Source organism: Curcuma longa, unplaced genomic scaffold, assembly GCF_044706935.1.
Source record: "Curcuma longa cultivar G26 ecotype Majalengka, Jawa Barat unplaced genomic scaffold, ITB_CL_G26_1.1 utg2646_np1212_2152390_RagTag, whole genome shotgun sequence".
Lineage (NCBI taxonomy): Eukaryota > Viridiplantae > Streptophyta > Magnoliopsida > Zingiberales > Zingiberaceae > Curcuma > Curcuma longa.
In genome coordinates, this window is record NW_027435599.1 from 492,577 (window position 1) to 511,696 (window position 19,120).

A 19,120-nucleotide genomic window follows, 5' to 3' on the forward strand; every position below is an offset into this window, starting at 1 on the left:
GTACAATTTACAATTAATTTTAATCTTATTTGTCCAATTCAATAGAGATTTAATCTTGGCCGTTGATGGATGCAAGCAACGGTAGAGATTAACTGATGAAGGGAACGGTGTTATTGACGGAGGCAAAAATCAACATTTAAAATGAGATGGGAAAGGATTACGGCGTCAGCAAATATGAGGGGCATTTTGTAAATAAGATGAATTACAGGAGGTGGAATGAAATTTCTCCCAGGTATACGGACGTCGTCGATGGTGGTCGAGGCAGAAGGAGAGAAGAGGAGAGGAGAGAAGAGAAGAGAAGAGGAATCAATGCCTCGATCGAAATCTCGATTCTGGAAGCATGTACGCCTCACCTTGTTGAATCCCTCCTCCTCCGATCGATCCAAGGCGATCTCCATGACCGCCCCGACGACGACGGTCAGCGACGACGAAGAGTACCGCGCCTTCAACCTAGTCGAGGACGATGCCGACTCCCTCACCACCTGCTCATCCACGCCCTCGATGGCCGACTGCGAGAGTGCGTCCTCGACTCCGCCGCGGAAGTCGGCGCCCCCTTCCAGGTCTTCATCGATCAAGGACTTCTCCCTGTTGGGGTGCGGCTTGGCGGGTCTCATTAAGGTCGACAAGGATGGGCTACGCCGGAAGGTCGTGATTCCCGAACGCCTGGCGGAGGCGATAGCGGAGGCTGTCAGGTCGAGGGACATTGGGGCCGGTTTGGAGGCGGAGGCTGTGGCGAGGGAGGCTGGATGGGTGGACGACGAACCTCCGGAGGCGCCCTTGGTGGTCTTCATTAACTCGCGTAGCGGGGGCGACATGGCTCTGTTCTCAAAGGCCGGCTGCAGGACCTGATCGGCGAGGACCAGGTCTGGTAATTCCTGCATTATATCATGATTCTATAAATTTGACCTTCTGAGTGCTGTAAAGGTATCATCTTGGCTAAAACATGGAAGGGATTAGATCAATCAAAGAGGTTTAGTTCATCGATAACAGATACATGAACTCTACTTCTTGCCTAGAATATAGTATCCCACATGAGCTGCTATTGTCGCACATGGCTAGTGCACCTGGTCGCATTTTTACTGGTTCTGGGTTCTAATACCACATAGCACATCTTATGTACACAATTTGTAAAGAAAAAACCATATAGATCGTCAAATTCAAAAAGGAAGCTCTATGCAGAGTTTTGGGAAGTATTTAGAAGCAATGTTTGCATTCCTAGTTTGCATGATAATCAATCATATTTAACTTTCCAATATATTGAAGAAGGATACGCTAGTACTGCATGCAAATTTCTAAGTGCTTATATGACAGTATTAGTTTGTTTAACAGAGAAAGTAGGTTTCATATCATCTGACAGAAAGTGAAACTAGATTGCTTATCATGTAAGTCGATTAAGTTTTGTTTTTCACACTTATTGCATACTTATTATTTTTCTAATGGATAGTCACCTTTTTTTTCACTGGCCTTTGATCTAGAGTTTTAAATTCAACTTTTCATAGCATCTATGCAGCATTTTAATACTTTCTTATGTTTGCTAGTCACAGTCACATGCAATTGTTAGTTGCTTCCATTACATTGACGTTCATATTTGTATGGTTAATCCAAGGATATTCTCTGTAACAATTACTTAATTGAACATGCAGGTATTTGATCTTTTAGTTACAAAGCCTTCAGATTTTGTTCAGTATGGTTTGGCGTGCTTGGAAAGGATGGCCGATCTAGGTGATGATTGTGCAAAGGCTACTCGTGAAAATCTGAGAGTCATGGTATGCTGGTTTGGAACTAATCCCAATTAATACAAACTGACTTCTGAATGGCAGTTATATATTACATTGTATCTGATTGAGCTCATGTAATATCATTTGTCTTCACTAGCTGCTTTTCTATTCTATCGTCTTTCATTCTAATCTCTGTGGTGATTATTTTGTTCTGTTTCTTTGATCTGATATATGATTGTGTAAAAAACATGTGGTAATCAGATGAAGGTGTAAATCTTGGTTTATCAATGAAGTTTACAAGTGATAACACTACCCTGTGAATCTTGTCAACAGGTTGCAGGAGGTGATGGTACAATAGGTTGGGTGTTAGGAAGCTTCGGGCAACTTTATGAAGAGAATAGAGAGCCAATTCCTCCAATTGGGATCATTCCTCTTGGAACAGGAAATGACCTGTCTAGGAGCTTTGGTTGGGTAAGACTCTAGTTCAACTTTTTGCTTACATCTGCAACATGTAAATCCATACTCTAATATCGTCAAAACATATGTGCACAGGGAGGTTCATTTCCTGTCACATGGAGGTCGGCTGTGAAAAGGTCATTATACAAGGCAATTACTGGTCCAATTTGCCATCTTGATAGGTAAACTATTTATGTGGGAAACATATGGCATCGTTATCTTTTGGAAATTTGAACTAGTAGTTATTATGATATTCCTGATAATTTTGTGAAACTCTAAACTAAAGCTCTTTGCCGTAGGTCATAATTTGTGTAGCTTGGGGGAAAAAAAGATCTCTAGAAGGACATTATAAGTTTATTACAAGAGAATCACTCTTATTTAAAACACGTTTCTTTTTTCACCAATTAGTCCACTTGAAAAACATGGCAATAGCAAATGCTTGTGAAGATGGCTCCTTGTGCAATTTGTTGAAAAGTAGATGAAATAGTCTACCCATGGCAATGTAGTGAAATGTTCCATGTCTACTTAGTGAACTTCAACTAATCCTAAATTGATTTTTACTCAATAAGCATCAAACATTTCATGAGATAATATCAAAGCTTGAAATCAACATTCAAATTTCAAATATAATTCAATAGTAAGTATCTATAACAATCAATTTTTAATAAAAATATTGTTTAATTAATATATTTATATTTTAAAAAGTTTTGAAGTTGTATTGGCACGATACTATATAATACTAAAATTGTATGATTCCGATCATAAATTGAAGCTTCGGCATAATTTAAAATTTTAAACTTTGTTTGATACAACATGGGCAGTTAAGGTTGTGTCGAGCATGACTCATGACTACACTAAACTATGACTAAACTTAGTTGACTCATATTCGGACTAATTTGGACCTAACCCATTGGGCTTGTTTTTTAAAATAAATAAGTAAATTTAAAAATAAATAAAAGTAAAAAAATAAAAAAAATATAGAAATATTAAAAATAAAAAATTGAATTTAAAAAATATTTCTTGTTTTAAAATTTATTTATATATTTTTGATTCTTTAATTGTTATATTTTAAAATTTTTGGGTTGTGCCTAGCTTGGGTCCATGTTTTGCATGGCACGACCTTTGAGCGGTTGTGCCTTACCCGAGTCAAGCCACCCTCATCCAACCTAACCTGTGCATCAGATCGGGCCCAACACGATATGGCTTTGCCCCTATCAAGCAGTGTAGGGCACTGCCTAAACCAGGTTGGGCTTGTCCGAATGCCCACCTTTAACATGCCCTCTTTATGTTTCTAGTACCTATACTTTGTCTACATTTGTGTTAATCTTAACAGTGCATTTTACCTTGTAAAATTCTATTCCTTTTAACTAAACTTTTTTACTGCCTTTTCCATGTTCTAGATTTGAAGTTATCCAAATTATTAGTATCACTTGTATTGATGCATGTCAAAATCTTAATTATCTAAATGCAGCTGGCACATTGTTGTTTCCGTTCCTGTTGGAGACTTGATAGAATTGCCACACTGTCTCAGACATCTGGGTGAAAGTACATTTATGCAGGTAAGTGTAGCATTATGGAAAAAGCATGGTTGTAAGTTGTAACAGATTAGGGTATGAAAAGCCTGAAGATTTGTTTTGATGAGCCAGTAGCTTCCCTAGTGATAAAGCCATCTATTACGATGGTTTAATTTTTATAAATTTGGTGGGTAGCTAATAGTCTACTGCATAGTGATGTGCTTATATTTGCACAGCACCACACACAGATCACTTTTTGATTGATGACGATGAGTGGAATGGAATTTCTTTGGTTCTGGTGCTTCTGATGTTTCAGTATGATAAAGAAACTATTTCCTATCTATTTTCCTTAATGTATCATGTGTTTCTACTGGGGAATTTGTTCATTGTTCATATAAATTAGGCTTTGGCCTTTATCACATGTGACAATGAAACTTATTTCCAAGCTGGTGAATTCCCTGTCTATTTTACAGTATTCCATGGTACTTCACCATTCATTATCAATCTGAAATGGTGGCCAGCATTAGCAGTCATATCATTCTTACTACATGTTTTTTAGTTCCTTTGTTACTGAATTTATTGTTTTTGATACTCATAGGATGGGTATATTGAAGGTCTCCTACCTGAAAGGGTTTCTTGCTTTGGTGGAACCTTCTACAATTATTTTAGCATAGGTATGATTTCTTCACTCCATGCAAACACATAGAGGAACATCCATTAGTATTTCTTATAATTTAAAATTTGAATTTATCCTAGAGCACTGGTGGATTACATCATTTGTGTATCATAATCATGTGATACTCAAATGCTTCTTCTTTAGGGAAAAAAAAAACACCGGGGGGGGGGGGGGGGGCTCCTACCTCACTATATAAATGTTTGAGACTTAATTGTAAATACTATCTCATAAATAATATACATAGATAAAGAGCATGCTTGGGTAATCTAACACTAATAATTTCCCTGTTACAACACATATATTAGGATACCAAGAAAGCAACATCATTTGGAACATCACACTTGGATTGGAGGCTACTGGTGTAAATATCCATTAATGGTCTATGCAGGCAGGCCTATGAATAATGCGAAGAATTAAGATCTTCCAAAAGAAAACCATGTATTTGGATATGAAGGCGTCCTTGACAGTGCGTTGGAGCAGTCCTGATGAAATTGTTTCAGTCCACACATTAAATTTTGCGTAGGATTAGGGAGATGGTCAAAAGCCTCCATGTGTGCATTTCTGTGAACACAAATGTACTCCATAATTTGGTTTAGTTGTCTCATAGATGCCATTTTTTGAGTTTGATATGCTTAATGATCCATCCTTTGACTTGTAACAATATCAGTGGGTCTATACTTTTCCAAATGTACTTGTACTTGGAAACTTGGACGTCCTCATATACACTGGCCATGCTCAAGTGAACCTTGTACACCTCTTCCATGAAAGTGTTCCATATCAATTTGTTGACCTTAGAGAGAGAGAGTGAAGTTCACAGATGTATGTGAAGGTGTATGTCACTAGCTAGTATCAAGTAGTCACCACTTTTTGCCAAAAGCTGCAACGATCTACAGGAGCGAATACCATGGTCAAATAACTGAGACATGAATGATTATTCATGGAGTAGAGCTATTTTGGAGCCCACATATGGTAATATATAGCAAAACCCAACCAAATTGCAAGGTAGGGAGAGCATCCACACTTGTTAGAGCATCCACACTTGTTTTGCAACGTACTGTGCTTCAAGATCCACATCCTCAACTCCTTATAGAGACAAACTATAGATGTAGCAACCTTATATTGGAGACCAGAAGTGTTCCCTTGTTGCTCTAGATAAGTGTCAGATATCATCCACTTCGTGAATGACCTACTCGGGCGGCAAGATGATTAGGTATATAAAGTTGGCGCTGCTGAAGAGCTCCATTAATTGTCAGCTTGCTCATGAAGAACAAAATTCAGGCTTGCATGGAGTGCTTCCCCACATGATGGATGAACTGTGCCACTCTTTGTTGTGAAGCTTGTCAGTGACTACTGGGAGACCTAGAAATGGAGTGGGAAAGGACTCTAATGAGTAGCCAAAGGAACTTGCAATATTGTAAAATGCGAAGAAATTATACCGTGAAGGTAGGCGAAAAACTATTTCCACTTTTCTTTTCGTTGATACAGGTATGATATGAGCATAATCCTGCTATACCAACATACAATGTTGTAAAAATGTGTCTGCATATCTATGTACCATTTTTGTATGTTTGGATGAGTTTCTGCTACATTAATATTTTGAATGAGTAGTGTTATTTTTTTTTTGAGACAATGGAACTGCCTCTTCTTTATAAGCATACATACATGCACTATGCACGTGCAATTCTAGTAATTGATACGAACAGGTTATGGTGTATATGTACAGATTCAATATTGGTTCACTATTAGTCCTTGCTATGTATGATGTTTCCTTTATTTGGGTATTAGATTTCAACTTTCTGAAAAGGCACTTTTGTTCTCATGGTTAGGAATGGATGCTCAAGTTGCATATAGTTTCCATCATCTGCGTGATGAAAAACCATATCTTGCACAAGGACCATTAACAAATAAGGTGCAGTTATTATTTTTGCACCAAGATTGCCTTTATTTTATATTGAAATTTTGTTCTTTTATCCTGTTAGATTTACATTTTGTTCTCTAAATTGTAAGATACTACTAAATTTGCTTCACCACATTTTTTATGTCTAAAGAAAGCTTGCATTTCCCCCCCTTATCTCCTTATGTTATTAAGATTTCTTAATGCTTATTTTGACTTGCTACACATGAGCCATTGAGCTTTCAACCTTTTGGTATTTTTTGACAGCTGATTTATACTGGTTATACATGCAAACAAGGATGGTTTTTTACACCTTGCATCAGTGATCCAAGTCTAAGGTTTGTTTTTTTTTCTACCCTCATTTATAATGTTTTAACTCTACCATAAGCTTGAAGCTAAGGTATGTAGCAATAGTAAATAACAACCCAACAAGGTGTGCTCTATAAAGTTCCTTATTAGTTTTCTTTGTTTGTTTGTGGTATGCATTGCCTCAATACCACTGAATGTGTGTTGCTATATTATGTGGCAATAGTACATATCAATTCAACAAAGTGTGTTCTATATAATTTCTTTTAGTTTTTTACATAGTTGACACACATGATTTAAAATAGCATGGAACACATAACATGGAATTATATAACAAAAACTGCAAGAAATAAGTCAATTGTTGCATTTGAAGGAACAGATTTTTTGGCAGAATAAACAATGCAATGCACTAAAAGCGTGTTTATGTGAGTAAGAAGTTGCTATTCTTTTTTTCTAGTTTCTGAATGTTGTGCAACCACAATGATCTAAAATTCTCAGGTAGAAACATTGAGTGAAAGAAATAGACTAGCTTTGTTTCAACCTCTTTTAGACGTATACATGCTTGTGATGATATATTGCTGATTGCTCTCAATACTTACATATTTTTCTTTGTAAATCATCTGATCAGGGATATTTATGGCTGAATACTTGATGCAGTATCTCTCTGTAATCTGATTGGGAAATTAAATAAAATTCTTATTTAGAAACAGAAATATTAAATATGAATTCAATATCTATTGTTTACTAGTATACTTTGTCCTGGTATTTTCCTTTTCCATTCAGAAGAAAATATCTGAGTGATTGAAACATAGGGAGCCTTTGAATAGACAGGTGTATAATGATTATATGTCTCACTAATTTGCTACAGCATTTTTGAAACTAAATATTTTAATGTCTCAAACTTGTGCTTTATTGGATATCTTCCAGGTTCATTTGTCATTGTAGGACTCCTTAATGCCATTGTATACTTTTCCTATGCATTCTTTAGTGTGTAGCATAATACTGATGCTGAAAGTATGCCTTTTTTATTTTAGTTTGAATAATATTTAAAATTGTGCAGGGGACTCAAACATATTCTTCGCTTATCAATTAAAAAGGTAAATTGCTTAGAATGGGAACAGATTCCTGTTCCATCAAGGCAAGTACCACACTTATATTAACTATTAATCATTTAATATAGTTCTATGTTACATCAAGTATGTTGTTATTTATATGTGTTTTTGCAGTTCGGGTTTTTCCAAAAAGAAATTGTTCTCTATTTTCTGCAATCATCCCAAAGTGCTAATGACAATATTTTTTATATTGATGATCTCTTAAATAAAGATATATTGTATTACCACTAGGATTGATGAAAATAATAATAAAAGAAGTACACCTTCAGTTTTCCTTTTAGCAAAATATTTTAGTTTATATGTTCTGCTATCTAGTAAAGATGCTCAAAATATCACAGACTTAAATAAAACTACTTAATATTGGATAAAATGAATAGTTTATAAACTATAAGGGATAAACTGAGTTGAAGTAAACTTTAGTGGTGATATTGGGAAAATATAGAATTGTATCAATCAAAAAGAAATTAGCCTTATTTTCTGTTTACCAGTGATATGGATATTCAAATATTTATTCCATAAATGCGTGAAAGACAATTTGTGTGTTTTTGGATCTCTGTTTATTTTTCAGCTGAAGTTAACCTTATAATTATATTTGTACAATTGTTTCTTATTTGCATATGGATCTATTTTATATATGCTTATCAGAAAGTTTTTATGTTTCCGAATGTCTTCCTTTACCTTTCTAATTTAAGTCTATTCAGAATTAGTTATCGATGCAGTGTCCGGGCAATCGTGGTGCTAAATCTTCACAATTATGCAAGTGGAAGGAATCCTTGGGGTAATCTGAAACCAGAATATATGGAAAAGGTAAGTAGACCATTTCCGGCCTCTTAGAATGACCGTCATTTGTTTTAATTTATTTTTCATGAGATTAGATAGTCATCAATGGGTTCAATCTTATAACACAAAATCATTATAGAAACAAAGTTCAGTAAGTTATAAAAATCTCTAGCAAATCTGCTGCCCACATTTCATTATGCAATTTGCTAACTTTCACTGGCTGAGATAACCTTCCCATAAAAAATTGAGGTATTATAGAAACCCAACAAAAATCAAAACTATTTATGTTGCTCCCTGTGAGTTTATTCAGTTTTAAATTCTGGAAAGTGAAAAAAAAGATTTTTTTTGAACCAATATTCCCCTCGAAGCTAAGCTGAACAATCAGGAGTTATCTGTGCTTGTGTTTATGTAGTTTTGTTTTTCATAAGATCACGGCTTTTAGACTAGGAAGATATCAATTTGTTACTTATATTACTGAGAGGAAGAGTTTTTGAAACGAACATTATAGTTTTTTGATGATACTAATTCATTTTAAGTTTCTTGCATTGTCACATCAAATAATGCACTTCAGCTTCTGCATTTTTTTCCCAGAGAGGCTTTGTTGAAGCTCAAATGGACGATGGCTTGCTCGAGATCTTTGGCTTTAAGCAAGGGTGGCATGCTTCACTTGTTATGGTTGAAATTATATCGGCAAAACACATTGCACAGGTATCAATCAGCATTTTGTTATAATTTGGACGTCAGTCTTGTTGCCTATATTTTCAGTGAAGTAGGCAATCAAACAATAATAGCCATTTGCCTTCTGCTTCAAATGGCACCAAAAATTGAACTTCATCCTCTATCATTCTACTGAAATATGCTACCAAATCAGTAAAGTGAGAAGTGGGAAGAAGAGAGAGAGAGAGTAGAGAACTTTGAAGAATAGAGATGCAAGAACTTTGAGTTCCTTGCATTAGATACTGACACCGCACATTGACATTTTGAGTTGATCATTTGATATTTCTATTGACCCATGCCAAACACTTGGATCCACACCCTTGTTGAATACTCACACCCAAGCCTGAGTAACATAGAAAGCGAGAAAGGTAAAGCAGTGTAGAGGAGAGATCTAGGAGAAATGAGTGGAAGGGGAAAGGAGAGGAGAGCTAAACTACAAGAAAGATTAAGAAGGACAACGAGATAAAAAAAGACTGAAATTGGAGACATGAGAATTTGATAGCTTTCTTTCTATGTTGAATTATATTGACAAAACCTTTTCATAGAGTCTCAAATCTTATGCCAAACATTTCCATTCAAATGGAAAGAAATTCCAAAAACTGGTTCATCTTACAATTCCAACAAGTCAAACCTTGTACCAATTAGGCAACTCGTCCAACTACTTTCTATTCCCCAACGAAAACAGTTTCATGCATATACAAATGGGTCACTGTCCAAATGCTTTACTTGGTTTATCTGCTCACAGAAACCAAGTGTTTATGATCTGCTATGTCGATACAATGTGGCTTTCTGAAGGTTCCTATGTAATGTTGTCTAATTATAGGCTTCAGCAATTCGAGTGGAGATTCGAGGCGGGGAGTGGAAAGATGCATATATGCAAATGGACGGGGAGCCATGGAAACAGCCAATGGACACCGAGTATTCATCATTTGTGGAGATAGAAAGAGTTCCTTATCACTCACTCATTATAAATGGAGAGTGAAATTTCTATTCACTGGTTCAGGTAAGTAGACATGCTAATTGTTAACCACTGTGGAATTTTGTGTGAGTTGTCATTCTTCCATATTCAAATTTAAGATTGTTATTCAACATTTCCTTTTTCTTTTCCTTAGAAAGGATCTATGAATCTTTATTGACTATAACACCATATTTGCTTCTTATAAGGGACATCACACGACCAACCGACTCCATGACTGCGCCTTGCATCATGCTTCTCTTGGATTTTAGGCAACCAAGGTGGCTCATAAGCCACAATTCAACAAGTGATGTGTGTACATTTTCGAATGCTCTTCTCTGCCGCTGTCGATGGGGATATCATTGTAAACATAGATTTTTCCCTCTTGGAGTGAGTCTTCAATTAGCCTGTTGAGAAAATTTTAGATTGGCTAGGATGATATTTGAAATTTTAGCCGATTAGTAAAGCAAAACTTGATGTCTATGAGCATCCTACTTCATCGAATGATAAAATTATCGCGTAGTGTTAACTTTCGGTTTGCTTCGATCGTTTGTATCACTTGTGGTTATTTCTTTTTCCTCTCTGAAATGTGAAAACTATGAAAAATTCTTTTCCTTTTGTTTTCTTTCCTCATCTTAGTTCCTCTCAACTAGCATCACTACATGAACATCACTCTTGTTCCAATGAGCCATAGAGACTCTTGACTTTTAGTAAAAATTTTGAAGAGAGGAATTTTCTTGTTTTAAGAAATATTTTCAATTTTAAGACCTTTAAAAGGTTTTTTAATTTAAAATTCTGTCATTTTACTCCTAACCAAATAATCAATATTATTTAAAAAATAATAATAATATTATTTCGTTATATGATTTAACGCATCGGGAGGAACAGATGATTGTTAAAAGTAAAATGTTAGGGGGCGAAATGAAGTTTTTCGAAACTTCAAAATGTATTTATTATATTATATGAAAGTAAGGGTGTTCTTTTGCGAAACAGCCTTTCTCTAAACCTCGATGCTCGATCTATATATTTCTTCTTCCCGGGTTCTAGGGTTTTAGTCGTCGTCGTCGGATCAAATCGCGGACGAAGCAGAGAAGCATCAGCCATGGCGTCCACGAAGGTCCAGCGGATCATGACCCAACCTATCGTGAGTTCTTCTTTCCTCCACTCCTCGCAGAGCAAGCATAGCTCTGAGCTATTTTTAGTCTTCGCACGTCTCACATTTTTTTTTTGCCTTTTTGGTACTGGGGGATCCGATGAAACTGCGACAGAATCTCATCTTTCGGTTTCTTCAAAGTGTACGCTTTAGTTCATGTTTTGTTTCGTTTAACATGTTTTTGGTAAACGTGTTTATTATTAATATTTTTGCTGTGTTGTGGGATTGCTTCAGAAAGCTCGCATTCAGATCTGGCTCTTTGAACAGAAGGACTTGAGGATTGAAGGTCGTATAATTGTACGTATGTTATATCCGTTTTCTTCTGTCGCAAGGTTTAGGACTTTGTTCTCCCACTTCGGTTTCGTTGCTCTGTTTGCAAACTTATTGAGAGGTATTAACTCGATGTTACTTCATACTTCTAATTTTCATTAATACGTGCAAAGAAAATATCGTTTAAGATGTCAATTGATGACTAAGATAAAATATGGTTGGGGTTGAATCTGGTAAGAAGTCACGGTAATGGAGATTTGATTGTTCCTCTACCGATCAATGAAGGAGAAGGATGTACTGAAACACTAAAGTTAGGCTTTACTCCCTATATGTTACCGTTCCACTCTTTTATTTTCGGTGATTCATAGTGGCACTTGTGATGGCCACATGGATTTATTGAAACATGAAACATCTGAGTATTCGTAACAGGATACAACAACAATGTTGCTAAGCTGCACACCCAAAACCACATTAATTGGCTTTGATATATTGATTCACCAACCACAAGGTCATATTTGAGTATTTTCTTTATATTCTTTGATGTCGCTGTTTTACTAGTCATATGTTGATTGAAAAATGTATTAGTTAACTACTCATAGCTTTTAATTATTAAGATTTTAATATTTATGCTTTCCTATCAAACAATACAGAGTTATTTATACTCGCTAATAGTAACGAACATTAGTGTGAACCTAAGTGTCCAACAGAGATATTTCTTAAAAAGTCTACACTAGTCAAGATGGGATATGGGCATTGACTCAAAGTGCCAGTATCAGAGTGTGGGTACCTGACACAGGCGCAAAGAAGGTAAATAAACATTTTAAGCATGAGAGTTAATGAAGTGCTGCTTTTAAATCTCAGCAGTAAGTTATGGAATTTATTTTTGTCCACGGTTAATTAACCAATAACTTGAATGATAGTGCTTTAGGCTGCAAATTAAAGTAGGTTTAAACATTTTAAACTATTCTTTTTTATGAAATTGTGCCATTTACTTGCATTATATTTAGCTAATAGCCTGTATTAAATGGTGATGAAGCCACATCTAGATTTTTTTTTTCCTTTGGGAGAAGTTGCAGGCATGGATAAAACTAGCTGGCTGAAGCTTTGGTTCAGAAGTTTCTGTTCTCATGACTTGGACTTCGATTCATGAAGTACTTTCACATTCAAAATTTATCAGAACATAATCATTGTTCAAAAGCTAATGGTTACTACTTATGTTTACCCTGAATTAGAGATCATGGATCAATAAATATTAAAATCCTTGTCTTAAGAAGATAACTTCGTATAGAAATATCTTTTAGAAAAATCAAGAAGCAAAAGAGAGTAGAGAAGCAAAGAGCAGGGAAATAGTTTGATGCTACCAATCTACCTTGCCTGGCTTGTGCGTTCGAGCAAACTAGCTAATTTGGCCTAAATGTCTCTCTTGTCTTGATGGACTCATTTGACTCAGTTTGTTGTGCTCGATCAGCCTGCTCGACTAGCCCAATCAACTCAATGGGTTCAATTGCTCCGTCTAAACAGTTTATTCAACTTGATGGGTTTGCCTATGCAATTATACTTACCCAGCCTATTCGACTTGTTTAGGTCAAGCTGTTTGACCCATTTAGCTCGACTAACCCATTTGACACATTCAACTTGATTGCTCCATTTGACCTACTCAACTCAATCGGCATGCTTGACCATCCAAACTTATCAAACTCATTCGGCTTGATCAATTTGTCTTTACTTGCTCAACCACCTATATCTGTTCGTCTCACTTGACATGATTGATGTGCTCGATGCATTGCACGACTCAATTGGCTCTGCTAGCTCACTTGACCTACCTGACTCAGCTTGACCGACTCACCCTACTCAGCTTGACTGACTCACCCTACTCAGCTTGAACGGTTTGACCAGATTGATGGTACCATCTAGTCCAATTGACTCGATTGGTCTAATTTGCCTTAATGGCCCGTCTAGCTCAAACTCAACTCATGTACTCGATCATCAAACTTGATTGTCTCACCCTTATCATATATATTTTTGAAGAGTTGAATAGAATATATGTATTATCTGAAGAATGGAAGAGTTATGAATATTTTAGTAACTAAAAATATTCATTATGAATAAAGAATCAAAATTATATAAAAATTAAGTTCATTTTAGTAACTAAATATGAATATTTATTCAATGAGATTTCATGGAAAATAGAATAGTCATTCTTATAAATCAAATAATGCACCATAAGTAATTTATTTAATATATGTGAAGGTGTGAAAATACATTCTCACTTCGTAATTTGCTTCTATGCTTTTCAGTGGCAAGTTATGATATGATCTGCTGAAGATATATATCAACTTGAAACAGTTAAATCTAATTTGTTGCTTTTAATGTAGGGTTTTGATGAGTATATGAACCTGGTTCTTGAAGATGCTGAGGAAGTCAACGTAAAAAAGAACACCAGAAAGACATTGGGCAAGTCACTTATTTTTTTCATATTTCTTTTTGCTCCTCCTATGATCATCCTGAAATCTGTCCTTGCATTTTAGGGAGGATTTTGCTCAAAGGAGACAACATAACTTTGATGATGAATACGTAAGTGGTGTCCATCTTTTGTTTGTTAATAGAGCATCTTTTGTTTATTAATAGAGCATCTTATCATCCATGCCCGTGTATTTTTTTTCCTTTTTTACCAAATGATGCCTCAACAATTGTTTTCACCCACGATGCTCTAGCTATTAGTTTTTTCCTTATTATCTTTGATTTTCAAATTTCCTTCAAATTCCAAATGCAAGTTTAATTTTGCACATTTAAAATTTAACCTAGTAAGCTAGCTGATTTGTAAATCAATTTGCATGGTAAAAAATACTACAAAATATCCTGCGCTTGTGAATGATTTTTGGGTGAAATTCCTTCCAAATCTAAGATTGCCTTTTAAGGTTTTACATATCTTAATTTTACGTAAACTTAGGTTTTTTACTCTAGATTTGCAAATTAGCTAATTGTCAATAAGGTTTCTAACACTTTTGTTTTGTGTGAATTTGAGATTCTGAATCTGCAACTTGATTTGAACATCAATTTAAATGGTGTAATAAATATAAAATGACCCACACTGAGTTGTGTGGACTAACTTGTTGCATGATTTTCAGACAATAGTTAGATATTTGAGACTTTCAATCTAAATATGGTTATTTTGGAGTTTATCACCTTAATTTTACATAGTTTAGAATTTCACTGAATGAGTATATAATTTTTTACCATGTAAGTTGATTTGCTCAAATCTTTAGTTTTGCATAAATTAAACTCTGAGAAACTCCTTACCATTTTGAGTTGGAAGGTAATCACATATATAGTTCTTGTTCTAAAGTCATTCTGTAAATTGATTCAACTTGCATTTGTACTTTGAAGTGAATTTGAAAATTAAAGTATGATCTGAGAAAAAAATAATAGTTGAGGCATGATTTGTTTAATAAACAAATATCTTATCATGATTTGATAAAAGCAATATAAAGGGTATGATTTAATACAATGCCATTAATATGACATAGTGTGCGGTCCTGACTTGTCCATTTCATTTTCAGGGGGAAATGAGCGTATTGAACCTTCAACTCCTCTTGACTTTGCAGTGCGGTCTGAGTGGGTTGGTAAACTTGCTACTTGGTCTTGATTTTAGCCTCTCTGTTTGATGATATGTATTTTCTCCAAGAGCATTGCTTGTGTGATTTCGGTGCAAAAACGTCAAAATGTATTCTCATACTCTTTTAAGATGGAAGCAAGATTGCACCAGGAATTGAATTGTCCCTTTTCTGCAACTGCTTAGTACTGGCTTTGCTTGATGAACATGGCTTTGTTGAAGTATCTAAGTTGATGGCTATTATACCATTAGGAGACAGCCACATCTTCTCCAAGGACCTCTGACAATGATATCTAGCCACTTCTATGTTTATCAAGCCTAACTTCTTCATTATTGAGAGGATTAACTTGTTAGATCAACTACCGATCCAAAAAAACTTGAAGCGTGCGAGTAAATTGTATTATTATTAATATCTCTGTCAAGATTTGAAGTTCTGCTCATAGTCTAGAATCACCTGTAGTTGATAGTATGCGAGGCTAGTGCTTTTCAACACTTCTCTAGGATTATGTTTGCTCAAATATAAATTGTCACCATGACCTACTTATGTTTAATTGATCCACAATTTATCACATAGGTTGCTATGCTGTCCTTTTGGTATGGTGTCAAAACTACTCGGAAAACAACTGATCTTATCCACTATCATGAATCATCTGAGCTCTACAATTGATAGGGCAGTCAAAGTGGAACCCTAATTGCAAAAGTGAAACCAAATCATTCATCATTAAGGCTCTCTCTTTTCTCTCTCTCTCTCTCCTTTCTTGAGGTTGACAACCATTAACCTACTGTTTATTGTTGTTTTCCTGTTGTTGCAGTCTAATTATGCAAATCAAAACAGTTATTGAATTGGATGAGTTTCCATCAGATCATTAGTTTAGTGGTTGGACAAGTGGATTGGTTGAATATTATGTCATCAGACCAACAGACCAACTTGGTACAGTAAGTTTTGTAAAGCATTAAGACTGGACTTCAGAGAATGATACGAGTCGAGGGATCGAAGCATGGAGGACTACTTGTATGGGAGATTAAGAGATTAGACACAGATACTCAAAAGTTTATATAAATAAAGTTGAGCCAAATCTTTCACCATTGAAGCTTTTCCTTTTCTCAAGTTTCCTCGAGGTTTACTGCCATTAGCCTATTGTTTATTGTTGTTCCTCTTGTTGCAGCATCTCCTTTCCTCTTCTACGATCTTTACTTTATTGTGTATTTCATATCGCTTAATCTCTCGTGTCATTTGTCTTCATCCACCGACTCAGAATTCTAATCTCAATGTTTTAAATTATGTTGTTTTCCATATCTTATGAGTTGACTTAGATTGAGCTGAGTAATGGACTCGACCCAATCAATTTTCCGTCGACTACTGAAATCAGATTATGGTTTGTGCAACGACAAATTGTTGTGATTTGTTTGTCTGAACAATTTTCTTCCTCGTCAATTTTTTGCTCTAACTTTTTAAGGGTTTGACCTGTTACATCATCCATATCAGCAAAACAATTGCATTCCATGTCAAGGAGCACAGAGCCACCACACCATTCAGTGCTGCTGGTGAGCATCAAAACCCACACCCTCAAAGTTTTGTCCACAAATTGCAACACCAACTAGTGGCATCAGATGTACCATCGGTCACTCGAATGCTCGTTCTTGCTGTCTCTTTAGTATGTTTTCTCTTGCACTTCACATCTTTAACTCCAAGAGGTATTTTATGGGCAAAATCTTATTTTCAAAATGTTGGATATTTCCATTTATTGTTCCTTGTTGTCTCTTTGCTTAGGGTTGGCATTTGAAACTGGGTCCCTCGACCTGGGTGCCAGGCAAACCATTAACGTGGTGGGATCAGACGATTGGGTCCATGCCGGTTGATGGAGATCGGTCATCATCTATGTCGCGGGTACCTATCGATAAAATTAAATTAGACACGATCCAATAATCTAAATCGATCTACTTTAATCTAAAATATGATAAATTAAGATAAGATTCACAAGCTACAACAAACTTACAATACTAATGTTGTCGTAAGACAAACACACATCTCAATTACTAAACAATATCGCGAAAATATATCCTTGACCTCTCTTGGTGATCTTTAAGTATGCGAGCATTGCTTAGCATGGTGGACAAGTAGCCCAAAGGTTACTTGAATCGAATTCCTTGCTTGGTATGGAGGTTAATTTTAATACAAAGTGAATCACTTTTTTAATGTATAATTATTAAGCTCTTAAAATGAATTAAATTAAAGAAGAAAAGAAAGCTTTAATGTAATGGGAGTCCTTATTGTTCACCACCTTTCCTTCTTTGTTTTTCCCATGTCGACAAAAGGGCTATTAATTAATATCAGATACTTCACTCCAAGTCTTCATGTTTATCCAATAAATTTTTGAAGTCTTCACAATAAAGTGTCTTGTTAGTCATAGTCGTAAATCCTTACTTCACCAACATTAGTTTAACCATCAAATTTATCGATACTAAGTTGTTATCCAAATCACTCTCATATGAGATTATGACGCGTTCAGAGTTTGAATTTTTTGTAATATGATTGATACAATGACACGTTAATAGGATGATGTGGAGTAGGGAGGGAGCGACGTGGAGGAGAGAGGCAGCAGTGAATGAGGAGAGAGGTAATAACGCGTTCAGAGTTGTGTTAATCGAGAGGGAGGAGTGAAGGAGAGAGGCAGTGAAAGAGGAGAGAGGGAGGAGTTATAACGCCTTGCGTTGCAGCTGCTCATGAAGGAGAGAGGCAGTGAAAGAGGAGAGAGGGAGGAGTTATAACGCTAGCTGCGTTGCAGCTGCTCTAAGCTGTTATCCAAATCACTCTCATATCAGATTATGATCTTTTTTTTTTGTAATATGATTGATACAATGACACGTGAGTATGACTCGATAGTGGTAATATAGGACATAGTTGAGTTGGTTATGACGCAGCAGACTTGCAGAAGAGGGCAAGGGTTCGAAATGCGAAGTCCAGGCAATATCTTTCTCCGTTGTGATTAATCACAGATGTACCGTGTGGGCTGCTAAGGTGGCGGATCCACCTTTTGCAGAAGATAGTGGTAATATATTATCTTCGGGATATAGTTGAGTTTGTTATGATGGAGGATGCAGAAGCGGACAAAGGTTCGAATCTCGATGAAGTTGAGAACATATCTTTCTCCGTCGTGATTAATTGTAACTTTTTCACATGAAAGATAATGATGGAAATATATTTATCACCCAAAGTGGTATTTAAATAAGTTTCCATAGGGGAGTCGATTTGTACCCGATCCATTATGTATTACCAACCCCATTAGCACCTCTGTGTGCTTTTATAAATACTACCCACTTTTACGTATCTTTGCCCTCTCACGCTTCCTCCTCTCACCTGCTAGTTGCCCCCTCGCATGCACGACAGCATGCGGCCCCCCGCAGGTTTCACCGCCGACGGTGACGGCACCTCGCTTCTCTCCTCGCCTCCATCCTCCTCCGCCGCTACTGGCGGCGGATCCCAGTCGGCGTGGCACTCGCCGGTGCCATATCTCTTCGGCGGCCTCGCCGCCATGCTCGGGCTCATCGCCGTCGCGCTCCTCATCCTCGCCTGTTCCTACTGGAAGCTCTCCAGCTATCTCGACTCCAGCTATCTCGATTCCGGCGACGACGACGACGGAGCAGAAGACCCCTCCGCCGACCGCCAGAAGCGCGCCGGCGGGCCCGCCGTCCTCGAGGAGCGCTTCCTCGTCATCATGCCAGGAGACGACGCCCCCACCGTCCTCGCCATCCCCATTTCCAAAGCTACCTCCGCCGCCTCTGCTGCCTCCTCCGCCACGGTGACCACCGACCGAGACAACAGAGAGCCTTCCGTCAGCGCGGTAACCTGACCGGGACGGCGGGCGCTGATCCCGTGAGCGTTCGTGTTCATGCAGCAGGGAATGTAAATTTGTGAGTTAATCGATTAAAAATTTCGACGATTTTTTTTCCCTCAA

At 36.7% G+C, this 19,120-nt stretch overlaps 3 protein-coding genes across 3 annotated transcripts; all 3 read left to right on the forward strand.

Moving 5' to 3' along the window:
* The first annotated feature begins 309 nt into the window (after positions 1 to 309).
* On the forward strand, positions 310 to 10,622 carry LOC141820019 (diacylglycerol kinase 3-like). The gene is given in 14 exon segments (XM_074707298.1): positions 310 to 808; positions 811 to 863; positions 1,644 to 1,766; positions 2,052 to 2,189; positions 2,271 to 2,356; positions 3,646 to 3,733; positions 4,287 to 4,362; positions 6,191 to 6,273; positions 6,526 to 6,596; positions 7,625 to 7,702; positions 8,396 to 8,483; positions 9,048 to 9,164; positions 9,997 to 10,176; positions 10,338 to 10,622. Coding segments are annotated over 13 exon segments (1,659 nt in total). The 3' UTR covers positions 10,156 to 10,176; positions 10,338 to 10,622.
* Positions 10,623 to 11,146: 524 nt separating this feature from the next.
* LOC141820046 (uncharacterized) lies at positions 11,147 to 15,342 on the forward strand. Its single transcript, XM_074707327.1, has 5 exons — positions 11,147 to 11,272; positions 11,397 to 11,423; positions 11,516 to 11,578; positions 13,927 to 14,125; positions 15,112 to 15,342. The coding sequence occupies exons 1-4, from the start codon at positions 11,231 to 11,233 to the stop codon at positions 14,077 to 14,079; spliced, it is 285 nt and encodes a 94-aa protein (XP_074563428.1). The 5' UTR covers positions 11,147 to 11,230; the 3' UTR covers positions 14,080 to 14,125; positions 15,112 to 15,342.
* Positions 15,343 to 18,524: 3,182 nt separating this feature from the next.
* On the forward strand, positions 18,525 to 19,023 carry LOC141820050 (protein GLUTAMINE DUMPER 3-like). The gene has a single exon (XM_074707330.1). The coding sequence runs from the start codon at positions 18,542 to 18,544 to the stop codon at positions 19,013 to 19,015; it is 474 nt and encodes a 157-aa protein (XP_074563431.1). The 5' UTR covers positions 18,525 to 18,541; the 3' UTR covers positions 19,016 to 19,023.
* Positions 19,024 to 19,120: the final 97 nt, after the last annotated feature.

Excerpts from the sequence above, each read along its gene's own strand:
- LOC141820046 (XM_074707327.1), top strand. The coding sequence starts at position 11,231 with ATGGCGTCCACGAAGGTCCAGCGGATCATGACCCAACCTATC. Across the intron at positions 11,273-11,396 it reads GGATCATGACCCAACCTATC|AATCTCATCTTTCGGTTTCT; the intron begins GTGAGTTCTTCT and ends AAACTGCGACAG. Across the intron at positions 11,424-11,515 it reads TCTTTCGGTTTCTTCAAAGT|AAAGCTCGCATTCAGATCTG; the intron begins GTACGCTTTAGT and ends GGATTGCTTCAG.
- LOC141820050 (XM_074707330.1), top strand. The coding sequence starts at position 18,542 with ATGCACGACAGCATGCGGCCCCCCGCAGGTTTCACCGCCGACGGTGAC.